Here is a 27337-nt window from a genome sequence, read left to right on the forward strand (position 1 = left end):
TCTTGTCATTACTTCACATGGTGTTTATATAATTATCATCTTCACTGTAATATTGCTGTCACTGTGATATGTATTGATGTTTTCTCATGTGAGATAACATACCAGCGCACTACTCAAAGAATGTGGCATCTATAACACATGAAACCCAAGCTGAAAATTAGTTTGGTGACTGTAATGTTTGATGTTGTGATATGCTGGCAGTGATCCCTTCCGACTGTTTGTTTTGAACACAGTTTGCATGCCTTTCATTCATTATCACCTGATCACAGACGATAACAAGGCAATGAATTTGTTTGACGTAAGTGAAAAAACACACATAATAAGTCAAGCCTGAAATAGATATCAACAACATCACAATAAACATGTGATCCGAAGTACTGTATATTTATATACTTAACACACTGACATTGATATATTGTGGGGTTGTCCATCCTACTGTCCAATTCATCCTCATTAGTTTTTGTTTTTTTTAGACCGCCTTGAAGGAGGTTCTTCAGATTTAGCACTCAGGTTCATCCAACCTGATTAACTTTAAGGACGTAGGTCAATGTGTCTGAAAATATCGGAAGAAAGCCTTGAGGGGACGTCTAGTTTTAATGGTTCAAGGCCAAGAGGACTGTGACATATTTTTGGTTCTTTACTTTCGTGACATTCTCAACAGAATACAATCTTCAAGAATGCAGTTTTTCTGGTCGTTGGACAGTTTCACTTGTCAGGTTGTAATCAGAAGCTGCGTGCATTTTAGCGCTACTCCAGCCCACAGGGGAAAGTATGGAAGTGACACATTTACACAGAGTGTGAATGATACAGACAATTCACAGTGTTTCCAACACCAGAGCAGGCGTCCAACATATTGCGGAGCGGCGCGGGAATAACTTCAGTGTGACTTATTTGCTACACCTGCTGTCTCCTGCAGGACGCACTGTCCTACTGCCTCCCTGGTCTTTTTACATCCATTTACCCTCAGACCCTTTTAAACATATTTTCTTTATTTAAGTATAATTTTCTTGAATACAATTAAAGTAAAGAAGGTTTAAGGCCCACGCAAAAACAGAAAACTTTTGTTGTGTTTTTTGGGATCATTTACACAATAACTGTGTTCTGTTGCTGTGGAAATGGTGAAAATGCAACTTTTCCCAAGTCCAAGTTCATATTCTCCTGGGACTTGGTGGTTTTATAGTTGAGTCACCCGGAGTAGCAATTCAACTTGGTCGCTATACGAATGTCCGTGTAGTCGCCATTGTTAATGTTTATAGCGTTTTTTTGCATGCCTGTTTGTATGGTTTTATTGCAAAAACAAACAACAACACCCACTAGTGGCTCTACATGAAAACTACATTGTTTTCAGCGTTTCTGCCATTTTCGTGGAGATGCCAAACTAGCTTTTCACACGAAACGTCATGTACATGGTCCCTGAGACTTATTGCTAACAAAAAACTGAGTCGTACTCACTACTGCCACCCAATTGACATACCTGATGTTACATTAACTCTTTATACTGCAAGACATTAAGACACTTCTTGCCAAAGTAAAGTTAAGAAAGACAGGAAACATGAAAGTGGAGGTTTAGGGAAGTGACGGTTGTCCAACTTAGTGAGCCGTTGTTAAGAAACATTAAGCCATGTGATGACACCAACAAACCACCGTCAAACAGGAAGCTGTAACTTAGGGGTCAAACTCATTTTAGTTCAGAGGTCAATTAAGTCCAATTTCATCTTGAGTGGGTAAAATAGTGTCATAATAACTGTAAAAAGTAAACTTTTGTACCATAGAGTCACGAGTATAGTCACATGATGCTTTTCCCTTGGATCAGTGTTGATGTTGAGGTGAGAGACTGGGCCACATTCCTCTCACCATCACATCACTGCTGATATTTCAAGAGGGGGTTGGCAAGTTTGAAGTTTGTTGCATTGTATTTTTTTTTTTGTGCTGTCAATCAACAAAAAACTAATTAATTGCACAATTTTCTGTAATTAATTGTGATTGATCACTTTGTTCTTCTACTGAAGACTGAAGCTTGTAATGGATGTAATGTATTTATTCAGGGAAAACCACGGAATTAATGTCGACTCAACCGACAGACTACATTTATATTCAAAGACTCCAAGATTAGCAAAAATAATAAAAACATTAATAAATTAATTCTAAACATCCAAAATAAGTCTGGGTTTTGTTGGGGTGCAGTTCCACCACTTTGAGAATTTCAGTATTTCTAGAAACAAAGTTGTAAAGTTATTACATGAACAAAGTGGCAACAATACACACACACACACACACACACACACACACACACACACACACACACACACACACACACACACACACACACACACACACACACACAAACTCATCCTGTGGGCCTGAACTGGATAGAGCGGTATGAAGTATGAAAGGTGGATGTGTAGTGAGACCCTCCGTAGCTGAAACCTACCAGACTCTTTACATTCATCCTCAGATTCCGCAAACAAAGACATGAAGAGTCTTAATGAACTTTAATGTTTGCACCAATGTAACTTTAAACTAAAATAGGTCAAATAGGTCACACTGTTGGCTGAAACAGGAAAAGCTAGAAATATGAATCGTCCTCATATGTTTTCCTCTTTTTGCTGTAGCAGTTAAATGGTTTAGTCTTAAAATGCAGTTTTCATTCTGGAAAATGTAAAATCCTTCAAACTTGATATCAAATGCTTCATGGTGATTGAAGCACTTCAGAAGTAGAGTGCCGGATTTTGTAGATCCTCTCTGGACCTCAAGGCATTAGGCGCTCATTGTCACGATGCTATATCAGGAAAGTTCTACTTTTCCACAAACTCTGATTTAGCATCTGCCACCGAGGAGTCTGCTGGATAATATTAGATCTGATGGGTTTAATTGCAGTGCCAGATCTCATCAAGATGAGAAGGGAATAAGAAAGACAGAGGGTGAGCGGCGGGAGGCAGGGGAGGATGTGTGATGGTTGTGCGGACACAAAAAAAAAAAAAAATCTTGCAAAAGGACATGGATCTAAATACGGAAGCTTTTTCTGTATAAAGAAGTAATGTAAGTGCCTCAATGTGACAACATATGTTTGATATTCAACTGCTCCCGCACTTTTCATCCCTATCACTTTATCATTTTTCACACATTGATGATACATATTGTGATATATCTTTAGCTGAACACGGCTACAGCAGGTGGCCAGAGGTGAGTGGAAACACAAGCAAACGTGTGAGTTTGTGTCTGATTGAGTGAGTTATCATCTAGCAGAGTGAATGGCACTGAGAGGGCTGGATATTGTGGGTGAGGGTCATTAAGACTGTGCTAAATTTGATTTAACACCAGTGCTGGATGGCTTTGGATGGATCGTCGGGGCCTGATTTAGAGCATTAGCTGTCTGCGCTGTGCCTCATCTGTTCTGACTGGAGTGAACAGTAATTCGTCCACATTGTTATGGAGGGAGCGTTTGGGGCACCAAAAATGTGCCAATGGATAGTGAGACATACTTCAAGAAGTCAGTGAATCTGCTTTCATGCTGCTGAAGAACTGTGATGGTCTCCAGTTAGGAAGGTCCGAGTACAAGGTTCAATAAAAAAAACATGGGAATCTCCTGCAGCCGCATTATTGCTGATCGGTTCCAATCATTTCTTAACTTTCATCTAAACATCAGCCGCTGTTTCTGATTGTCTCTAAACCCTCTCATTTTCCCACTTTGATAATTGCTACTTTAACTTTGCTGCTGTTGTTGAACAAATGTACTTTTCCGAGTAGGAAATTGGACCTTTCCCACTTCCCAGTTGCTCATATAGAGACAATTATGTGTTTGTTGATGGATGAGAGCGATATAGCAGATATCCCCAATTGGGGAGCCAAACTTGCTTATCTTTAAACTGTATTTATTTCATGCCTTTGCATGTTCATTATTACACGTATAATATTTTTACAGTTTTAACATGATTCCTACACGGGCTAAGATGTGGGCTGTTTATATTGCAGTGTGTGGGTTTTACGTTTGGGCTGCAGTGAGAGTGAGTCACATCTGCTGACCGGCATGCCATGCATAAACAGTATGCTCGGCTTTACTTCACGTCGTCTTCAAGGAGATCTGTAGATTACATCGCCATAATCTAAGATTGGGAGAACTGTCATGTTAATCAGTAGTTGTTTTACAGTAATCATGTTTATTTAGGAGAGCTTTTGGTTGATGGGTTTTTCACTAGTGTCACTTTAATTTTACACATGTACATACATTTTATATTGTTGTTTTTACCATTTTCACCTGTACAGCACTTTGTGATTTTTATCTGTGAAAAGCGCTTTATAAATAAAATTTTACTTACTTACTTACTTACTTACAGAACAGCAATACAGGTTGCCTTCTGCTGGACACAGTAAGACTCAGCATATGCTGCAGTTTGTGGTTTCATGCATTCACACCAGGTGACAAAATCACAGATTCAATCCAATAAAACCCATAAAAAATTGTCTGATGCTTTTCTTAGTCTGAGCATATTTGCCATAACTCTAACTGCACATCAGTCATGTTTATGTGTTATTCTTGTCTCTCTTAAAAGTTGCTTGCTCCATATTTGAATTTCTTCTTGACATCATTTCATTAACAAGACGTGTCCACCTCTGCAGGAAAAATCTTCATCGGGAACAAACAGGAGATTGCAGAGAACAGAATCCCGGAACTCAACACTTACATGAAGGTAAATGCATTTTATTTTATTTTTATTGTCGGTATTCTTTCCTTTTCTCTTTACGTGTTCGGGATGGGATTCTTGGCAAGCTCGCAGTCTTGCGCGGGAGCCTACAGCTGGGTGGGCTGAGCACTGCTGTAGGTGGATAAGCACTGACTCGGATATTTCAGCAGCAGTTTGCAGATGGAGCTCCACGTGTAGGCGTTGCTGCTCTCTTCTCTTTGCTCTGCCCCGTGCCCACATCACGTCTGACTGACTGTAGTTGTGGGACTTTTGACATGTTTCACTGTTGCTGCATCGCTGAAACCACGATTGGGTTCTCTCTCTTGCTGTCTCTCTCTCTCTCTCTCTCTCTCTCTCTCTCTCTCTCTCTCTCTCTCTCTCACTTCTCTTTTTTGCAACCTACGTGGCTCTCACTTTGCCACAGTCTCTCTCCTTCTCCCGCTTTGTAAAGCTTCTCTCTTCATGTCCTCCCGTTCCATCCGCTCTCCTTTACCCCAGTGAGACTCCCGCTCTCTTTGCACCAGTGATGTCTTCCAAGTCTTCCACTCTGACTTGCCTCTCCTTTACCTCACCTCCTGCTCTTCCCGTCCTTCAAATGCCTTTAATTTCCACTCCTTTCTTCCCAGAGATTGCTGGGTCTGCCCACATGGCTGCTGCTCGACGACAATCTCCGGATGTTTTTCTACCAGAGCGACCAGGACAGCCAGCACCAGCCTCGAGCCCTCAGGCGTCTCCGCCCTCGCACCCGCAAAGTGTAAGCCCCGCTGCATTGCTCCCCTCAACAGCCCAACACAGCAACCACAACGGTGCAGCCTCACAGTTAGCGCCAGGTCAGACGTCAACATGGAAAAGTCATTTCCACATGACATGAGGGGGAAAAGGAGAGACATCTTTAATTATCCAGAGTGTTTGGAGTTGCAAAGGTGATCACTTTACTTCAGCCACGGGATTTGATTGCATGCCACAAGTTAATGGGAAGATATTTCCCAAGAGGAAAAACAACAACCACAAAACCACTTTGATTACCATGTACAAGTAAAACTGGTTCATTCATCTGTTAAAAAAATATTTTTTTTTGTTTGCATTATAAGTGATAAATTCATTTTAGAAACATGCCAGAGTGACTGCAAAACAACAGATATCAGAAAAATATATTAAACACTAACTTGACAACATTGAGGTCAAGTCATGTTTGGGAAAATGTTTTCAAGAGAAAATCGAAAACTTTTGTAGTATTTTGGTTGCCCGTTTACGTGACAACATTGCTGTGTCGCTGACAACCTTTTGAAAACACTCCGAACCTGTTCCTGTGTAAATGCATTCAGTGCTGCTGTGGCCTCCAGAGTGTCATGACTCCCATTCCATCTCCTCAAACGAGGTCGTTTTATAGTTGAGTCACCCGTAATAACAATCCAACTAATTTGTCTGTCGAATACGAATCATACGAATGTTTGTGTACTTCCATTGTTAATGTTTATAGCGTGTTGTTCTCCATGTGCATGTGTGTGGGATTTATTTTGAAAAACAACCAACAGCAACAGCTGGTGGCCCAACAATACAATACCATACAAATGCCGTTTGTTTCAAAACACTGCAGTCTAAACACAAAACCTTCCTGAAACCAAAAGGCAAAAACAATGCACCTTCATTTGAAATGTTGTTGAGGCCTTTGTGTCTTAATCCCACTAGTCTGTTTGGTAACTTAACCAGCTATTATATCCCCCCCAGTAATATTTGTATTTCAATAGAATAGAATAGAATAGAATAGAAAATAAATATAATTTGAAGGTATTAGAAACTTAGGAGCAATCGCTCAAATATACAGAACCTAAATTATTGTATCATACAGGTATCTTAATATTAACTATATTTAATTATACTCCTCGGGCAGTATCAGATAGGAACTCCTCTCCTGGCTTTTAATAAAATATCTTATGCAAGAGCTTCTGGAGGATGTATGTGTTGCTGTTATCTCTGGGTACCGATCACTGAAGGTCACGTATGCTCTGAATTAATTTGCAGGAAAAGGAAATTGAATGGATACCAGTATGTGGAGTTTTGGTGTTCTGATTTAGGTGTTGCTGCGGTGTTTTTGGTTTTGCATGATTGGAAAACGCGAGTAGAGAATAATGCTGGAGTAGAAGTAGTGTGAAGGAGGTGGGATGGCTATCTTTGTCTCTGCTTCAAACTTGGCTCAGACCCACAAATTGTTCAGTATTCACTCCAAGAAGTGTATCGCGCGCGCATGTGTGTGTGTGTGTGTGTGTGTGTGTGTGTGTGTGTGTGTGTGTGTGTGTGTGTGTGTGTGTGTGTGTGTGTGTGTGTGTGTGTGTGTGTGTGTGTGCATGTGTGCGCGTGTGCGTGTGTGTAGGAGTTCAGCTGACCACACGTACACTCCGCATGTGATTTTATTTGCTTATGCAAGCATTTACACCCTCCAAAGCTCCACACATGAGGACTCAAGTTTTCAGTGAAGTATGAACTAGTGAAGAGGTCAACCTTCAAGGTTGTCGAGGGTTTCAACATTGCATTGAAATCACCTCAATGTCTGGATTGCCTGCATTGTCTTAGAAATGTGCCTTAAAATATGGTGCATCTTTATCATTCTTTTGTCTTTTGTTACTGATCTCCACAGAACAATTTCCTTAGATCATATTTACTTACATGATCTTTTCCTTGATCTTTTTCTAATAAATATAGAGTGCTAGGATCCAGCTTCACTCTCCAACCAGCTGGATAAACCTTCACAATGACAAATCTGAATGTTTTGGTTTCATAACAAACTAGAACTCAGTGCTCCTATAATCAATATCCTTGAGTTTGTTCCCCTCCAAAGCCAGAATATGCCACATGACATGGACCATATCTCTCTTTTTATTCAGTTTTCTGCCTTCCTGCTTGTTATAAAAAAATCCAACCAACAGATATTGCAGAGACTGATGAAGTCTATCAACACGTTTGACTTTCCTGGAAGAACAGAATCGTTGACCTTCAACTTGAAAATCGTCCCGCTTGAGTCTTTGTTTCCATCTCAGAACCAAGACAATCCTCTGAACTGATCATCTTCATAACTGAGCATAACAGGGATAAAATTGCTTTCTGAAGAAGAAAAGCACTATCAAGCCTGATGAAACAAAATTTGACATTTTACACCTGCGACAACTTCAAGGTCCACAGTGAAATGCAATTTATTTATCAAGCCATTTACCTACTTTCTGTTGTGGGTTCAAACACAACAAATCACAAGAATGTGGTAGCTATTTGTAAAGCTCAGCCATTGTGTTGTGCTACTTTTGATTTTATTTGCAGAAGTGAAATGCATTGTGCTCAGCTTCTTAATAAAGGTTAGAAGTCAGGGTAAAGCATTGCTGCTTGCATTGAATTGTGTCGTCCTTGTATTCTCTCTGGAAGTTGTTTACACTGCACCTCTTTCAATGCACCTTAGAAATGTACTTGAAGATGTCACTAAATGTAAAGACTATCAACTGAAAATGTATGAAGTCGTAGCGGGAAACGCTTTTCCATGTCCAAAACATTGACAAATCTATTATGAATTAGTCTCCTAATTCCAAAAAGTTTAAATCAGTGAGTGGGTGTTGGCCAAAAACTACACTAGATTAGCCTGAAGACGTAATCTGGGCAATGAGCTGGAAGTGACAGTTAAAGCGGTTGCCATGTAAAATCTCGGGAATGTATGTCGACAGTTGTTATTCAGCCCGTAAATATACACCTTACACATGAGTCACTGTTATGCCTGAGTGATGCAGCTGATACGACTTATTTCAACACGACTTATTTTACACGACTTAATTCCCTCAAGTTTCTGTTGGTGCGTATTATTAAAGAAATAGTGATGTTGGTATGTCTTTCAAACCGTATACTTATCTGGATTTCATCACTGGACTGCCTGTGTGCTGCAGTTAAATATGACCAAAATGTATACACATTTACATACAACTGAGTCACAAATGAATTACCTAAATCCTTAATTCCCAACCCTGCTCCTCAATGATCGACATGTTTTGGATATCAATCTGCTAAATCACAAAAAAAAAAGAAGAAAAAAAAGACATAGAAAGCCCCGTTTCTATTCCATTGTTTTCAGTGAAAACACCTTCTTTTTGTGTTTTTGTCACATTTTGGAAAAAAAAGGCCAATTACACAGAAACTGCAGAAAATTATGTAGGTAGCAGTGTTGGTTGTTTTTGTAATGAAACCACAACAAAGCGTGCAGATAACAATACGCTATAAACAATAACAATGGCGTCGTTCGTTTGAACAGAGGACCAAGTTGGATTGCTATTCCGGGCGAGTCGACCACCATTTTATTAGATCTATTTACGACAGCTGTGGTATTAGTGCATTAGCAGCATGGAGAGGGACCGTCTTCAAAAGGTTCCACCTTGGGAGTTGTTTTCAAAAAGTTGTGTTTTCTGCATCTCTGAGCACTGTTGTCATGTGCGCAGAGCCCCAAAATGAAACAAGAATTTTCCATATTCACTTCAAAACGTTGCGCACACGGGCCCTGAACCAGGACTGAGAAGCGCCACCATAGTGCCTCCTGGTGGCAGGTGTTGTTCAGGTGAAATACTGGCCATTTACTTGATATAAAGATATATGCAGAATAACTATTTACACGAGAAGGAGAGGCCCTTCTCAGAGTTTTGAAAAAGTTTTTCTCCCGTTTCCACAGAGACGGAATCAGACCGTTTTTTTTTTAAAGTACCACCTTGGGAGCCGTTTTCAGAAGTTTAGGTTTTCAGTGGTTCTGAGCACCATTGTCATGTAAACAGGGTTTTATATTCTGAGAACTTTGTACCTAATTAGACACACGCAGTCTTAAAAAAATGAGGTGTGTCAACGTTCTGAATAATTAGTTTTAAAAAGTTAAGAAGCAGCTTGTTGCATTTCTCGTTGGTGTAATTGTGTGACAGACAATCAGGACAAGCAGCATCTGGGTCAGCAGTTGCCTTCCAGCCAATGATCGGGTGATACGGCTGCCATGAGTCATGACTTCCTGTTGATTAGTTCCGCCTGAGTGCATTTCATCTTGACCTGATGAAGATAAGGGGAAAATATTTCTCCCTCACATTAATGAATGGATGAACCTGAGCAGCGAAGATGCTGGAGTGGAGGCAGAATGCATAAATGTGAGAAAAATCCATAGAGGCTTATTACCCTTTTTTATGGTCTAGTTCCTCGTTCATAATGGCTATTCCGATTGGCCCATTTCCTCAAGGCCAGGTTGCACTAGCAGGGGATGTGGTAAAGAGGTCTCCCAACAGGAAATTATGCAAAGTTAAACTCTCAATACTTCCTCTTCTGTCGTTTCTGATGTGTGTGGATCAGTTGTGGGTTAGGGTTAGGGAAAAATGTGACATTTTTCATTGATTTCATTCTTGCTTTGTTTTTAGATACCAGCCGTCACATGTTCACCTCATAGTCAGACAAATTAAATACATTTTTATTCAAGTCCATCCAGACCTCAAGCAGTTTCTGGTCGATTTCTGCTTCGGTCATATTTTTACTCAGTGTGGTCTCGCTTTTCTCAGCAAAGCGAAGTCCTGCACCTCTACAGATTCAGAATGGCTTTAGACCAATGTAACGTAATTATGTCTTCATGCAGTGTAAGAACATTTCAATGCAATAAACCATTCCATAAAGAAAAACGAACATTGACATTTTCCAAAAAAAAACAAAAACATGAATAACTGTATTTCAAGGTTTACACAATTTGTAAGATTGTTATAATTGTCATTGTTAACAAAATTGTTAAGTTTGCCCTTGAATAAGTTCTCAAGGCAATCAAGGTATCAGAGTATGCATCATTTTACACCTGCAATACAGTGTGGGAGAAAGACAATTCAAAGATCTTTTTTTGACAGCAAAAACAGGATGTATGTCAATTATTCAGGTTTTTACATGATGTAGCAAGAGCAAACTGTTTATTTTCTGCACATTTTCTAAGAAGACTTTAAAGTCAGAGCAACATTGGTTAATTTCTGCCATTTCTAAATTATCTGAATACTGTAATATCAATTCTTTCCGAGTGAGTAAAAAAATAAAGACTGCTCAATACATCAGTCCTAGATATGAAAAACCCCCATAAAACACAAGTGGCATCTTTGTGACGGCCACTTATGTCATTCTGAAGTTTGTTTTTTAAGCTAAGTAGTTGAAAAAAAAAATCAAAAGCAAATCAAAATTTCAAAATGATTTATCATGGAAAAACTTCCTTTTTAATAATTACCAAGATCATTAAAGCTCACAAGATGACGAAAGCTCACGACATGAGGGTCGAACTTACACCTTGAGCAATGGACCTATTTGCATGATTTTAACATATATACCTTAATTTATCATCTGTCTTGCCTGTATAACAAGATTTGCCCTGACTGGGCTTTGGCTCAGGGGTTTCCTGAGCTCCGAGCCCCCTGGATCTCAGCCTGTTATGTTCATTTGGTAATCTGCCCATGGGCACTGAGTGTCTGATCCATCGTTACAAATTTATGAAGAAAATTCACATCTTCTGTGCTTAAAATGGTATCAGATTGATTGATACATTCACCTCTGAAGAAAAGTACTTGGTTTGATGAATAAAAGATCTTCCATGCACATGTTTTACAGCTGATCTGGATGAAAAAGTGTAATAAAATGGAAATTATCCCTTCATAGGAGGGCTTTTTCATCTCGAGTTGAATATTTATACTCCACTGAAAAGTCACGAAAGACTTTCAACAGTCGCAGATGTCTTACCCGAAGTGTTTGGATAAAGGACAGACTGACATTACTGTTTGTTGGCTATGATCTGGGCTGAAAACATTCACTGAGGCTGCGCTTACACAATATTTTCAAGTGAAAACGATACATTTCTGTTGCATTTTGCTGGTCCATTTAAACAGAAACTCGTTTTGAAAAGGCATGTCAGTGCATGTCCACCACAGCTGCACTAAATACAGTAGTTCTACTAATTCTGCACATGCATGAGTAGATGGATAATACCAACAGTATTTGCCTCCAGAGTGTCATGACTCCCAGTACATATTCTCCTGGCACTTGGTAGTTGACGAGTTGATAGTCACCCGCAATACAACTTCGTCGTCATATATTTGTGTACTCACAATTGTTACTGTTTATGGCATATCGTTATGTACGTGAATGTATGTGTGGCTTCAACAGCACCCACAAGTGGCCTGACAGGAAAACTTCTACTGGGTGCAATTTGCAGGGAGGGAAAAGAAGATATCAATCCCCCTTCGTTTTCATGATCAGTTTTTATATGAAATAATGTCATGTATAACGTGGAGTTACATAACCATAATTCAGATTTCAAAATCCACATCCGATGTCTTTTGATTTTCGGTACTGGTCCCACTATAATGTCCACTGTTTCTTTTCTCTCTGTAGGAAAACAGTCAAATCCCCAAAGATGGACTTCTTCTCCTCTCCCAGGGCCGAGGTGCGTGCACTTCTTTTTGTTGTTGTTGCTTTGGTTACAATCGCCATGGCCACCCACAGAGCAACAACCGCTTATTCAACCAACCACGCACAATGCACCGCATCACCCCGAGATACACCACATGACTGCATCTCATGACACGCACAACTTTCCTCTGACACGGACACTCAAAGATCCAGCAAACAGACACTTTGACCAATGTGACAATCAATGCTGATGATCTTCGGTTGGAGTCACGTTGCACTGCACTTTTTTTTTCGATGACTATTTTAATAGTTCCTGCCTTGCTTTCACTTCTTTTCCTGATTTTGGTATCTATCTCGCCTCCCTCTTTGCCCATATCCTCCTCTCCCCTTCTTGAATATCACTTATGTTTTGTCCTCATCATCTTTTCTTAAACCACCTTACTCAACTCTTTCCAAGGTTGTAACTATCTCATTTCTTCTTTCTGCTCATCCCTTCTTCTCCACATCCACTCATTTGTATTCTATTCACAACCTATGCATTAACAAATGGGAGCAAAAGAAACTCTATACATTCTGGAGTGGTTTTAAGGTTGAGTCGCAGGTGTAGTTGCGGGTGCAGATGTGGTCAGACGATGACGTGACCTTCCAATTAAAACCTCTATCGAGACTAGACATAGCCATTTTATTTGCATGGTCAGCACAGTCCTACCCTGATGTTTGTCATGCATACATAATGGAAGCTTGTGCTGAGAAATTCTAGACACGACCAGTGAGTGTAATTCCCAGATTTTTGGCCGATGCTGAAATTCAGCCCTTCTATATATCATGAATATATCTTTATTGCAGTACCTTGTGGCCACACGGCAGGAGTCACAAACACAAAAATCAGTTAAATTATGAAAAACGCCAAAATCACAGGTGGTATAAATTAGGGGCAAAAGAAAGAGCACAGTTATTTAGAAGAATGGAGACATTTACTTCAATATTTGTATTTCTGGTGCAAAAATAGACCTGAAAACTACTCTGATGCAATCTTGTGGAGAAACTACTTCCTCTTAGAAAATCGCCTCAACTGTCTCTCACTTTGCAGAAAAGATTGTTCTCATTCACGTTTGTCTTGTTAGGTCTGTGTTGAGTCACAGTTGGACTGGTGGATAACAGCCCATTCACCATAATTGTTCTCTTTTTTCATTTTGTTAAATGCATTTTGTCTGTGTGTGCATTACTTGTCTGAATTCATCAATTACCATATTTTCCAAACTACACGTCCAACTTTATTTAGTTGTTTAACCAGTCATGTGACTTATATTAAGTGATTTATCGCTGAAATACACCAGTACGTACCATTTGGCACTACTAGATGTTACTGTATGACAGCAGAAAACTGCTACAGCACCAACTTTCTTCACTCCTATTTGACTGGTGAAACAAATAAGAAAAATATTCACTGCAGAATTTAAGCTAAAAAATGGACTGGAATAGAGCAGAGAAACTGTTGCTGTTACTGTTGAAGAAAACGAAAGAGGCGAATCGTGGGCCAGAGCTGAGGAACTCATTCACAGAAAGTTCTGGAGCTGAAGCTGCTGGACTATGCATGGAAAAATAAGAGTGACTTGTGTTTTTTTCTATTCATTATGCATGTTTTGAATGAAACTAATGTTGAGGAGTGACTTTTGCTCTGGAAAATACAATATGTTGTTTTAAAACATTTGGAAGGCAATGTCATTCAAACTTGTAAGAAATCTGTGTTTTATGAATGGTTTTTATGCATCATTGTGTGGCAGGTAAATAAGACCTCGGCAATGTAAGGAATGTCAAATGAAAACTTCCAAAGCTCCGATTTTCCTTTTGATAGTAGGAGTCGTTGAGTGTTAATCATTGTGTTGCTCACCAGTGGCCCATGACCCCCTGAAGAGGGCTCAGTAGGTCAAGGTTGTAACTTACTGAATGTTGTAGAAAACTATAAGGACACATTTTCCAGAGCAGGCTTTCATTTCAAAGGCTCTCGCTTTTGTATATTACTGAGAGTGGGAAACCTTTGGTTTCATTAAAGGTCTGTGGGGGGGCTCCACATGGAAAAACAAGTTTGGGAACCACTTCTCTAAGTAACACCAGAGTGTACAAACTAGCAGTGAGTATTTTGTGAGGACTGTAAATAAAGAGATTTCATCCATATTTGGCATCAAAGTTACCCTGTGAATCCTACCCTATTTCTTCTTCTTTCTCAATATGCAGTTATGCAAACACTATATTGTTTCATAAGAAGTCTAATGTGAAATTATTCTACTTTATATGAAATTCCATAAATTTGAAATGCCTTTGTAAATCAAACTGTAATCATCCTTGATTTTTTTTTTTAACCATCATTTAAACAGTGATATTTCCATATGCTAGAGAGAAGGTCAACATCCAGGAAAACAGCCACTCTCAACCTGCTCCAAACACACACGCACACACGCACACACGCACACACACACACACACACACACACACACACACACACACACACACACACACACACACACACACACACACACACACACACACACACACACACACACACACACACACACACACACACACCCCTCAGTGGTCCTTTATTGCCAAACTGAGAGCAACAACTTCATTTTACACTCTCTTGCTCTCGCTTCTCCTCCCCGTCTCCCACACAGGAGTAAAACACTGCTGTCAGCCTACTCAACATTTATTTTAGCTCTCTCTCTTTTTCTCTGTGGGCAAGGAGAAAAAAAAAAAAAAGACGTGTGCGTGCGTACATGTGCTCCCCGGGACATTAAGGTGGCTGATAAACTCGGTGCACATGCTGATCAATGGCTGCATCTGCGCCGGGTGGATGAGAGGAGCGCTCAGGCGTTTGTCACGGTGGAGATGGTACGAGCTTTTACCCTGCAGCACTCCATTCCACTCCACTTAGTATTAGCTCAGGCTTAGCCCCAAACAGCACGATGACTAATGGTTGTTGGCTGTGGTGCTATGAGCTTCAAACTCAAACAAGGTCAATGGGACAGGCTGCTCCTCGTTAGCATGACTTTACCGGTGCACAACCTGGAGGGGATGGTGTGTCTGACAGGAGGAATTATGGCTGTTTAAGAAGCAGGAAGAGGTGAAAGTAGACAAGGACCAACACGGGACAGGATGTTGGAGTGGCAAAGAAGGAATCCACAAAGGTAGAAAATTGAAAAGCAAGCAGGTCCTAATCGACCGAGACGTCACAGCGAGAGCCATTAAAGCAGAAATTAGATGCAGTTTTAGATAAAGGCTCGTCTCAGCGATGTACTTGTGGAGCTGATCCTTAACTGTAAGACGTATGCGTATGTCTCAGAAATTCAATTTTCGCTATATTGTGAGATAAAATTGTGCTACATGAAATGGATTTGAGGTGTTTAAGTTTCACTCTATAGATTTGAAGGTTAATGCCCCATTTACATGACAATGTTTTTTTCGTGAAAACAGAAAACGTTTGTCACAGATGCACTGAAAATGCAACTTTTTGAAAACACTCCGAATCTGTCTCCATGGAAACACAATTTTTCTGAAAAGCTGCTGCTAAAGCAGAGGTGACCTCTCTTACACACTGAGAGCGAAACTGATGTGATTATCTCTGAACTCTGAACAACTATTTTCTCAATAAAACACGGCAGATCAGTAATTATTATTAATTGATGGTTGCTGTTTCCAGGCTTGTTCTTTGAATGTGAAAGTTATGCTGGTAAGTGTTCACAACTGGTCGACCTGTTACTGTTGATGATTTGGTAACTGACAATACAAATGCAAGAAGGGTGAAGTTGTGACATAGACAGTTACAGTTTGGGAGGACATGGTGCAATCAGCAGACTGGGTCAGGATGACAGAAGGATTGGAAGGTGGTGATCAGTGTGAAAAAAAATGGAAATAGCTGAAGATCCTCACAGTGTTTGACAGGTCTCTGTACCCGATGTGAATGAACTCAGTCTTGGGAATGAATATATCTTGCAAAATTATCCAATTGCCTCAAAATGTTCAATATTCATGCTGTTGTGGATATGGAAGAATTAAAACAGTCTAAGACATATTGAAAGCCATCTTGGATAATCCCTATGTACTCCCTTGTAAATTATTCATTTATAGTCACAAAATTTGAACTTTGACTCATCTGCAGGAAAATAAGACATAAGACATCCCCACAAATGCTTTTTAGATGCAATTTAAAAAATAGGGGAAGAAATGATTGGCAGTTATTTGTCAGAAGCGTCTAATAGGTTTATCCTCCAGTTTATTCTTGTGTATTTACACAGGAACTTGAATGTACCACAAACCTTAAAAACCTTACAAAATACCCCTGTTAGAGTTAGAGTACAGCAAAAATGTAGAACATAAATACAACATGCACAAAGTGTATTCCTAATTACGTCGATCATGTCTCCTCACTTGGGTTTTAAGGCATGAAAAGCTTATAGCGTGATCTCTATTGTCTCTCTGATTGAAGTTCCCAGTAGCAGCAAGGAGTTTCTAAAAACAGTCTGTCTTCAAATACAAGGAGATTGACATATATTGTGGAGCACTGAAAGATGTCATGTAGTGTACGCTCAATAGAAGTTACACAAAAACAATTGCCAATCAAAATAAGTGTATTATATGCTGCAGATGTAGATGATTTCCTTGCTTGAGAGCAATCGTAACGGAGCAGTGGCCCTACAGCTAAGGGAGCTTTAATTTAGCCTAATGAGTAGAAAAATTAGGCCATGTTACTGGTGATGTAATTGATTCTGCCACTGCTAAATGTACGGATAATTGTCTTAATGAGGAGTAATTTCAATAAGCAGAGAGTACTTGTTAATGTTTTCATCCAGTTCATGAGCACGAAAGATGTACACAGTTTGACAGACGGTTGAATATGAGGACAAAGACATCCCATCATTTTGATTAATGCTGAACAATGGACTTGATCAGAGCTAAATTAAGTGATAATAGTGACAAGCAGGAGTGTGTTGTGACCTACACACAAAAAGATGCATTCATGAAATGGGCCATCTCCATGAAAAATAAATTTTTATCAAACGTCTGGAGGAGACAAGAAGGGAGAGGGGGGAAAAAAACCCTCTATTCTCATCTCTGCCTCCTCCCTATTGTCAGTGTAAGGAGCCGAGGGTTTAACTAGCTCATTAAGGCGGGGTCAGAGCGAGACTAATTGCAGCGGATGATTGCTCCTGTGGCTGTCTGAACCCAAGGGTTGTGTGGCTACTTTTAGAGAGCGCCCGGGGTGCAACACCACCAAACACCTGTCCTCCATAAACAGCGTGTACACACCCGCAGCAGGACGATACACACACATGGATCTGTTTGACATTATGAGGAACTTTATGAGCCGTGTTAAATCCAGACTCATTTAGCAAGCTATTGGGAGCAAAGCTGGTGTAATTACAACTTTTATGATACGTTTCGCTTTGTATGAATGTTGGCGTAAAGTAGAAAGCAGGGGTGGCGGTACTGGTTTGACTCAAGAGTTTTGAGATTGAGAATGAAAATGTAATATGAGCATATTTATTTGCCAGGCAATTATCTCTGTTGATTTAAAATTGCCACCTCCATCCGGACCTCTGGCATTTATTACATATTTTTCTGTCCATCCATCTTCTAAACAACCCACACACACACACACACACACACACACACACACACACACACACACACACACACACACACACACACACACACACACTCTGATTGATTTCATAAGCATATTATTAAACTATCGGAGGAAAGTGGATTATCCAGAGAGAACCTATCCATGCAGAGTGAAAACATGTAATTTCCACACAGGAAGATCCACAAACCCAGACTTGAATCTGAGTAGTTTGCAAAATGGTCTAAAAACTGTCAATTGAAACAGTAATGCCATATTTTTTGAAATATTGTTATTGTCCATTTATTTGTACATGTGTAAAATAACTATTTACTACAGCAATGTTGCACATGCGCAGTAGCAGCATTTCAGAAATGTCACATTTCCCCCCATTTTCAATGGATCAGTAAAAGTCAGTTCATTGTTTCATTGCTCTGCTGAGAGGTGAACTCCACTGACCTCCTCTTACAGTGAAACCCCTCAGGAAATATATTTGTTCCCAGCCACTACTAAAAATGTATAACACAGTTATTATTGGCATGCATTTACATAAAGTCTGAAAATTACACTCCCCAATTCACCATCATTGTATTTTATTTAGCAGCTTTGAAAGAGGCACACAAGCACACAAGCACACCTGAACACAGGAATGCACCTGTGAGGATATTCCTCCCTAAAAGCATACTGGTGTGTTTTGATTGTGGGATGTTTTTGGTTATGTGTGGTAGGAGTGGGTTTTGTGGCTTTAAAATGGCCCATCATTTTGAGAGCGTTCAGGCTAACACTCACATTCGCAATTACTGACAATGTAGAGTCACCAATTATCCACAAAAGCACGTTTTTTTTTAAAGTGGAAAAAAAAGTGGAAAAACATGCAATCTCTGCACAAATGCTCCCCAAATCCTACACTACAAGCTATTATCAAAAACGTGTCTTGTCTCCAATTAATCGAGTCATGTCAATTCAAGGACAATTACATCTGATTTTATGTGTTACTTTTGAATTGATCAGACTTTTTTTCGTGACTCAGTCTAAAAGCTAAAGCATGTTTTTTGCTGTCAGGCCTACTTTTCTCTGCTTTATGTGCGTAACTGCAGTCATTGTGTTCAGGGCTGTGAGCTTTTCTAAACAGCCGATGAGTAATACTCAGAGCTGTCCTTGAACGCCCCTCGGATGGAGCACTCACTGCAAAATCATGCTGCATATGCTGGATGACACCAAAAGATGGCTGACACTTTCGGAGAGGATTTCTTTTTTTTAAAGGTTTAATAGATTGTCATTTGAAATGTGCGATACAACTCAGAGCAACAAGTGCATTATACATATTTAAAATGGCTGAACTGCATTCAATTGGATGCATGTTAACATATTTGGCCAATCAAATGGAGCCTTATCGCACGAGATGCACGCCCACTCAGTAAATGTGAGTGGATAAGGTCATAAAGGCTCAGAACATCAATTCCGGCCGGGTCAGAGAGAGAGAGAGACAGAGAGAGAGAGAGAGAGAAAGAGAAAACGTCGTGAGGTGGACAAGAGCCTCTCTCTCTCTTGCTTCTTTTCTCACTTCTTGTCGTTTTCCTTCAATGGAGAGAAAATTGTTTTTAATTTAAAATATGCTGAGTTAAATTCTTTGGGATTGACTGTCCTCCGAGCCCATGGGTGTTTGAGCAGACATGGGGTCGGAGGATGCCTGTAACTGAAAACCCAACTTTTTAAACATGGCTCCCAAGGTAGATCTTCTTGCTCCGTCTCCATGTAAATCTTGGAAAATGCAACTTTTTTAAAATGCTCCAATTCGCTGCTGCTATACATGTACATCACAGCCGTAGTAAATAGCTGTTCTGCACATACAAGAATAGATGGACAATAACAACAATGGCAGCCTTCAGAGTGTTATGACTCCCAGTCCGGATGAGCTTGGGACTTGGTAGTTTTATAGTTTAGAGTCATCTGTCATAACAACTTCGTTGTCTGTCCATACGAATTTCTGTTTGTTACACTATAAACTTTTTTTTAATGTTTACAGCGTATTGTTCTCTGCATGCATGTGTTTGTCATTTCATTACAAAAGAAAACAGCAGAACTTACTAGCTGCCCTACATCTTTATAGATCTTTATATCATTTTCAGTGTTTCTGCCATTTCCATTTAAACCGACAAACGTTTCAAAACATTGCCGTGTGAACGAAACACTTTTCTGATACGAAAATACGAAAACAGTGCGTTTTCTCTTGAAACGTTGTTGTGCAAATGGGCCCTACATTTACTATAGGTGTAATTGTGTCCAATTACTAATTAGAAACTGTCTATGTTTTTAAGTGCAGGTGTTTGAGTTGATTTTACCTATATATGCTAAAAAGGGTTGGATATTTTTGGGGGCCTTTTACGTAACTTCAGTAAGCTCCTCCCACCAACTCCTTGGGCTCCACCAGTCAGGACAAATTTGAGCTGGTTAAATAATTTGTAGGTCTGAGAGCAAAAAGATCCCTGCCTGGAAAGAAGATGCTGAATTAGGGACAAAAGCAAAAAGAAATAAAGTATAAAGAGATGAACAGAGATGGTGAGTGTCTAGAGATGGACTGATGAAAGGAGAAGGCTTTGCTTTGTCACATCATATTTGGTGTTTGTGTTGGAGATAGTAGCTTATCACCTCCAACACATTTTCACTTTATAAATTACCGCCAGCGGCGGGTCGATGCTTTAATAATACTGTGTCTGGAATAATGCTTCAGAAATAGCAGATCTGAAGACTCACTCAAAGAGAGAGAGTGAGTGTGTCCTCGGGGTTGAGCTAATCTCAGTGGATTGTTAATCCAGCCAGCTCCCTCTTTCCCTAGATTCATTAATCTACCACCACTCTCTCTCTCTCTCTCTCTCTCTCTCTCTCTCTCTCTCTCTCTCTCTCTCTCTCTCTCTCTCTCTCTCTCTCTCTAGCACAGTTCAATTTATTCTGATTTAATAACCTTCCACATACACAACTTTAAACTGTTGCTCACAGTGGCTCGCATGTGTCTTTTTAAGTGTATTGCACCAATATTTTTTTCAATGAATGTTTCATTGGTTAAATAGAGTGACTCTAATGTCCCTCAAATTCTTCTTTTTAGTTCTGTTATGAATATTTGGGGATTATTATGATTAAGAGTAAGATTATTATGACTATGAATAACACAAAATGTGACACAAACTACACTCATAAGCCAACAATACTTATTTTTAGCCACTTGGGGCAGTGTGACGGCAGACAGAATTCATATGAACTCCTGGTTGATTGAAGTTCATTTGCCATCAGTTGACTACATTAGAAACATAAAATATGGTGTATTTGGGTTACACCTGGCAAATAAAGGCATTTTCTATGGGTTGAATCACAAGCTAACAACACCCCAGTTTTCATCAGTAAAAACAAAAAGACGTGTAGCTTTTTAAAAAAAATTTGCAAATAAATAACCAAAGTTTATGGCCCACATTTGCTTAGTTCACCTGTATACACAAACAATAATAATGGCATGACAGATGCCCAAAGTGTGAAATTACTAACTTAATTTCAGATCTTCATTTTGTTCATAATGCAGAAGTGACTAAATCAAACCAGGTCTTAAGACAAAAGCAGTGGTTGAACGTCTAGGTTTGTCTTAGCTGTTGTCACAGGGGTGATGTACGAAAGCAGCAGCTGCTTCTGCACTCAAGGACTTTTGCACATTCACGAACTGCGAAACAGCCAGGACAAAGACAGCAGTCATGTATCAGCTTTCTGCAGCCCCGTATCAGTGCTTTACTTTGACTTTTCTTATCTCCTCCTCCTCCTCTTCTACCTCTACTACCTCCTCTTCTTCACCTCCCTCCCACTGCTTTAACCGCTCTTGGTTCTTTTTTTGGTCTTGCTGCACCTCTCTGGTTCTCCAACTCTCCGAGTTTAGCCGCCTCCTGAGCTGCCTGTGTTTAATACCAGCAGGACTGTGAACAGGCACTGTGTCCGGCTCTACATGTGCGAAAGATTCTTGGAGCTCGAGTTTGCAGGTTGTTGTCCACTTGAGTGCGTGACACATTGTTTATAAGATGTTTGTTCTGAGTGTGTCATTGCAAGGACAGAGATTGGTAAAAGCATTGGTAATGACAACTTTGTATTCGGTGCACTTCTAATCATTAATGTAGATGATCCAGCCTCTCCAAACACACACACACGCACGCACGCACGCACGCACGCACGCACACACACACACACACACACACACACACACACACACACACACACACACACACACACACACACACACACGCACACACACACCAATCTGCACTCTGCTTCCTCAGGCTGTGGGACTTTTGACTTTTCCAACATCTCCATGCCTACTCGCACTCGCCTAGATGCACAAATAACCCACACAGTATGCATATATCACATTCACTTGCACGCGTGCTGTGCAGAGAATCAGCCACACAAGTATGGTCACATTAACACTGGATCGCAAATGATTTGTCACTTGAATCGATAGAAGGAGTTTATTGAGGTATTTTCCTTGGTTGTCAGCATTGCTAAAACTAAAAAGCGCAGTGATTTTTATTTTCCTTGAAGTTACCCCCGATGACCCTAAGAAAAGGCTTAAGACCCCCCCTTCTCTAATCCTTGATTTGTCAAAACAATACAGTGAAGACAATCACAGGCAGATACACCCACACTCTCCATATTATAGAAGCAGGAAATTTCAAAATGAAGGAAAGTTTAGGTAAAGAGCTTGCAAAGTGATGGGCCCACCCTGTGATCTCTGGCGCCAGCTCAAGGGTTCTAGGAACCTGCAGTGGATACCACTACGCCCACTACAGTTGTAACCTGCCAACTCTTAAATGCACTTACATGGATCTAGCAATATGAACCAGCTTTACAACCTTCCCCAGCATCCTAACACACATGCATGCACACGAAAGTCGTCTCCCACAACAAGCTTCAGTCTTTTTGCATAAATAATCTAATTACCGTGAAAATCTGTTTTCCTTACTCTAATGTTATTAATTCAAATGTGTGGAAAGTCCTACCCGTCATCGTTCCTTTTGGGTGTTGAGTCCGTCTGTGCCTCTCTTCTCTCGTTCCTCTCTTCACTCACTAACTCGTGTGTGCGTGTGCTCTTTCTTTTGTGTATGTGTGTTTGTGTATGTGTGTGTGTGTGTGTGTGGGTCTCAGGCGATATTTGACTTTCGCGGCAACGGCAAGGCAGAGTTGAACCTGAAGAGGGGAGAGGTGATCTTCCTGCTGCGACGAGTCAACGCAGACTGGCTGGAGGTAAGAAAATAGAGAGAGAGAGACAGAGAGAGAGAGAGACAGAGAGAGAGAGAGAGAGAGAGCGCGAGAGAGAGACGGGAGGAGTTGGAAGAGAAAAAGAGAGTGTATGTGTGGATGGTAAGGGAAAAAAAGTGAGGTAGAGGAGGCGAGAGGCAGGGAAAGAGTAGGAGTGGGAGCCAGAAGATGGATAGAGATGAAGTGAGAGGAGTGTAAGAGAAGAGAGCTCAAGAAAGAAGCAACTAAAAGGAGGTATGATGAGGATGGTGGAAGGAGGGAGGGAGGGAGGGTGGAGGAAAAATGAAGCTATACAGGAGGAGGATGGAGATGAAGGGAGAGAAATATCCTCTTGAAGAAGAAGGGAAATGAAAATATTACAGTAATAGGAATATAGTTAAGGATAAATATTGGGAATATTAAAATGAATAAAAAAGAAATTCACCTCCTCCAAAAGAGGACATGAGCCGAGATATCTTCTGTCCACTTTGTATAACTACACACTGTGTGGAGGAAGCATATGGGCCAACTAATGTATGAACACAGTAGCGTATGCAAGCGCCCACATGTAACCATGCGCACGTATGTCCATCTGCTGCTGCAATATATCTGCATCCCCATGTAAACTTCCCATGTGGTCTCCTGGGTTGGTGTAAACATTAGCGGTCTTCTCCCAGTTTGGTGTGACAGACACACTCCTGATCTCTGCCCATCAACTGTGAGTCGATTTGCATTTTGTCTGCGTCACTTCACAACCTTGATGATGTTTTTCAGACTGAATTCTTGCAGGAATGCAGCAGCAGATGGATTCTTCTCCATTCAGGGGATTCGTCGAGAAACATTGTGCCACATTTATGTTGTTCATGTAGTATTTTAGAGATACTTAGAAGCTGGAACATGAGATTAACCTGTTCACTTCATGGAGGCATCTAGGAGTGGCCAATATGAATAAAATAAAAATGCAGTGAAGATGACTTGTTGATACCATACGTCTGATGAGACTGGTCAGATGAATAGCAGCTGACATAAAGGCAGCAGGAATTGTTAGAACCATTATACTGAAAGCAATCTCTGAGTACATTATAAAGTGAGACTTTAAGCAGATGATGTAGCAGGGATGGAAATCAGTCCTCTCAGCAAAGAACATGAAACTGAGGCTAAAATATACACAATTCAGCAATTCTAGGATAGTCAAAGGTTGGTAAGACTATTCAGAATGGTCAATCAGACATTAGTACAACCTGAATTGTATCAATAGTACAAGTCTGCTGGTTAAGTAATATTAATCACGATTACACAACAAGTGAAAACGTCAAACTTTCATTGCGTTTTGCTCATTTCTACTCACTTACAACTTTGTTCAGAATCATTGAAAACTTGAAAATGTAGTGCAAAGATGTTCTGCTCTCCATGTAAACACGGCAAACACAACTTTTCTCAAACATTAGTACTGCACATGAGGCACTATGGTCATCGTAAATAGTTCTGCACATAACCAAGACATTTACCAATAACTTTGTGATCTTCACTATTGAATTTAACAGTACTTCTCCAATAAAATGTATATTTATTGTCTACCTGTTGCCGAAGTTGCCGATGCATCATGTCACGTACTACTTCATTGTATGTGCATTTTGGTGCCACGGGTATGAGGATCCGTTATTGGATAGGGTGCATTCTGAGTAAAAATCGCTTTTTCAGTCAATTGTTGTCATGTAAACCTTCAATTTAGCTTGTGATATTATCTTTTAACATCCTTAAATGCTTCGTCACTTTTACACTGTGCCTTGCATGGAGTTTGTTCTTTATTGGGATCAACTTGGGGTTCATTGTCTCACTCGTGGACTGACAGACAGGGATCAAATCAGCAGCCACAAGATTGAAGTTCAACCCTCTCTAACACCATATTAATGTGGGACTGTGCCTTGGCATTCATTCAGCTGGTCCCCAGTGCACTGGCCTCTTTGAGGTGGAGAGACACTCTCACAGGGAGTGGCCAAATGTGTTCCTCATACCCAGCTTCAACCTCCATCATTCCTCTCCTGGGCCACTGTCACCGACCTCCACTTGGACCTCTTGAAACTTATGGTCAGCAAGTCAAGTCTAATGGGTGAGTCAACGATATTAGATGACAGTATGAGCTCAATTTAAACACCACAGTTCACCCAAGGGTTACTGACCATTATGTCTATATCTATGTAGCACCTACTTATGGCTTCTTAAAGCAATATAATGCACAATTTCATAATGATTCAATAACCTTAAACTGTTTTTTTTTAAAGCTCAATGAACTCAAAGTGTCGTCATATTCACCAGATCTCAGTTCAACAAAGAACAGCAGATCCATGTAATTTCAGTTCAGCCGACATACAGTATGTGCATCAACTGTTCCACACTATCGTGTACAAATGGAGCAAAATTTCTAAAGAAGGTAGCTCTGAAAGCCAAAGTGAATTCAACACATTACAAGTGAGGTGTACCTAATGTTGTGCTCTTTAAGTGGGAAAGTGATCCAAGCATAGTAACAGTCCAGTATAGCATGACATGAAAAATCCTCACCTTCAAAAATGTTTTTGATTTGTCCTGCTGCACCGTATGCTCAGTTCCCAATTGGAGAACCATTGAATGAATGCAATGTTTTTTTTCTACTTCGACCATTATAATCAGTTGTATTTTCCTAATGTCGACCGTTAACCTTAACCTGATTTTAACAGCATGCCACATCGACCCCTCATATACCTGTGAACCAGTTTGGAGCCCTACGTTTCTAGCTCCACAGGACAAATTTAACACCTCATATGTAGTGTCACCTATCAGAGCAGTCGACTTAATTATAGAATACAATAAACCTAAAAAAGCAAGACTAAAAAAAGTGTCATCCCCAGTTAACAGGAGCCTACTACGGTGACGACAGAATACCTTTGCTGGTGTAATTGGAAGTGTCCTGCTCTAGTTTCTTTTAAAGGAACAAGTACTTAATGAACCAAATGGCCTGATTACACCCTGTCACGTGTCACGTGTGGGGTCCAAAAATGGACCTCTTAATTAGCTGCTCACTGGCAAAATTCTACTAAGAGTGCAGGCAGTGCTTGTCTTCTAAATTGTTTTGGTGAAATCGTGTGAAGCATTGAGATGGAGTGTGAGAGCGAAGCTGGGAGCGGGTGAGTGGGAGCGAAAGAGAGAAAGGAGGTGGAAGCTGATGTGGTGGGAGAGGGACAGAGTGAGAATCAACATGAAGGAGGAGGATGCTCTTCACCTGTGCTTGGCTTTCAACAGAGATCCAGGGATTTTTAAAGCAAAATCTATTAAACCTTATGCAACAATAGCGTTCGCTATGTTGTTTTTTTTTTTTTGGTCTGTTTTGGCAAAATTGTACCCATGCTCGTGAGTGTTTTTTTTTATTTTGGGGGGGGGGGGTTAATGTAACACTTAAAAACTTGCGAAAAGTTGAATGAGTGCCTTTGATTTAGTCGGTGGACAGAGCGTCTGTGGGTGGAAAACGTGACGAATCCAACTGGCTTGCTGGTGTGTCAAGGTAAACGTTTCAAGCGAGAAACAAAGTACCAGTTTGAGTCCTGCAGAGACTGGGAAATACAGCCGCTGCAAGGCTGCCAGTGAGAAACAGGCTTAACCGCCGCTTGCTGCAGTGACGCTGCTCAGTGGCCGGCAGTAACCGCAACGACTGAGCTGAGCGACTGTGAAGTGTCTGCGCAGAGAAATAACTGCTTATGCTCCGGTTGTTCTTCCACTGTGCATTCAAAAGAAACACAAACTCTGTTTACTAGCTGGAGGGGAAGCACTCAGGCTGTTAAAATTGTGAATAATGTTTTGTTTGGATCTGGAGGAGCTTTGTCGCGTCTGATTAAATTACTTTAAGACATCGACAGAAAATTCACCTGAATACTTGAATCACGACACATCAGAAACACTCAAATAAAAAAGTATGGTTAAAAAAAACTTCAGGCCTTACAAAAAAGACCATACAATTTAACTTTGAGAAAGCATTTTTGAACCAAGGCAATCTCACCAACCACTTTGTTGGGCACGCCTTGCTACTGCGAGGATAGATCTCAGAACCGACTTCATTCTTGGTGTATTAAATTCAACCAAGTGCTGAGAGAATTTGTTGCATATCGACATTTCTTTGTGAACTGTAGCCTCAGTTTCCTGACTTAGCTGACGGGATTGAAACCCGAAGGAGTCTTCTGCTGGTATAGATAGTCAGCATTAAGGTTTCTCATGCTAAATGAGCTCAGAGATGCTGCAAAATAGTCAAATTCTTCTTTGCAGAGAGCCTGCATGCATTAATTCACCTTTAAATCACAGCCATTTGCTTTAAGTT

General features: G+C 40.4%; 1 protein-coding gene across 1 annotated transcript in view; it reads left to right on the top strand.

Annotated features, from left to right (window-relative positions):
• Positions 1 to 27337, top strand: part of ncf4 (neutrophil cytosolic factor 4) — a 38776-nt gene that overhangs the window by 3965 nt on the left and 7474 nt on the right. The window contains exons 4-7 of the mRNA XM_080494255.1: positions 4618 to 4688; positions 5309 to 5436; positions 12090 to 12141; positions 22903 to 23001. Coding sequence (XP_080350381.1) covers positions 4618 to 4688; positions 5309 to 5436; positions 12090 to 12141; positions 22903 to 23001 — 350 coding nt within the window. The remainder of the gene's footprint in view (positions 1 to 4617; positions 4689 to 5308; positions 5437 to 12089; positions 12142 to 22902; positions 23002 to 27337) is intronic.

Source organism: Blennius ocellaris, assembly GCF_963422515.1.
Source record: "Blennius ocellaris genome assembly, chromosome: 3".
Lineage (NCBI taxonomy): Eukaryota > Metazoa > Chordata > Actinopteri > Blenniiformes > Blenniidae > Blennius > Blennius ocellaris.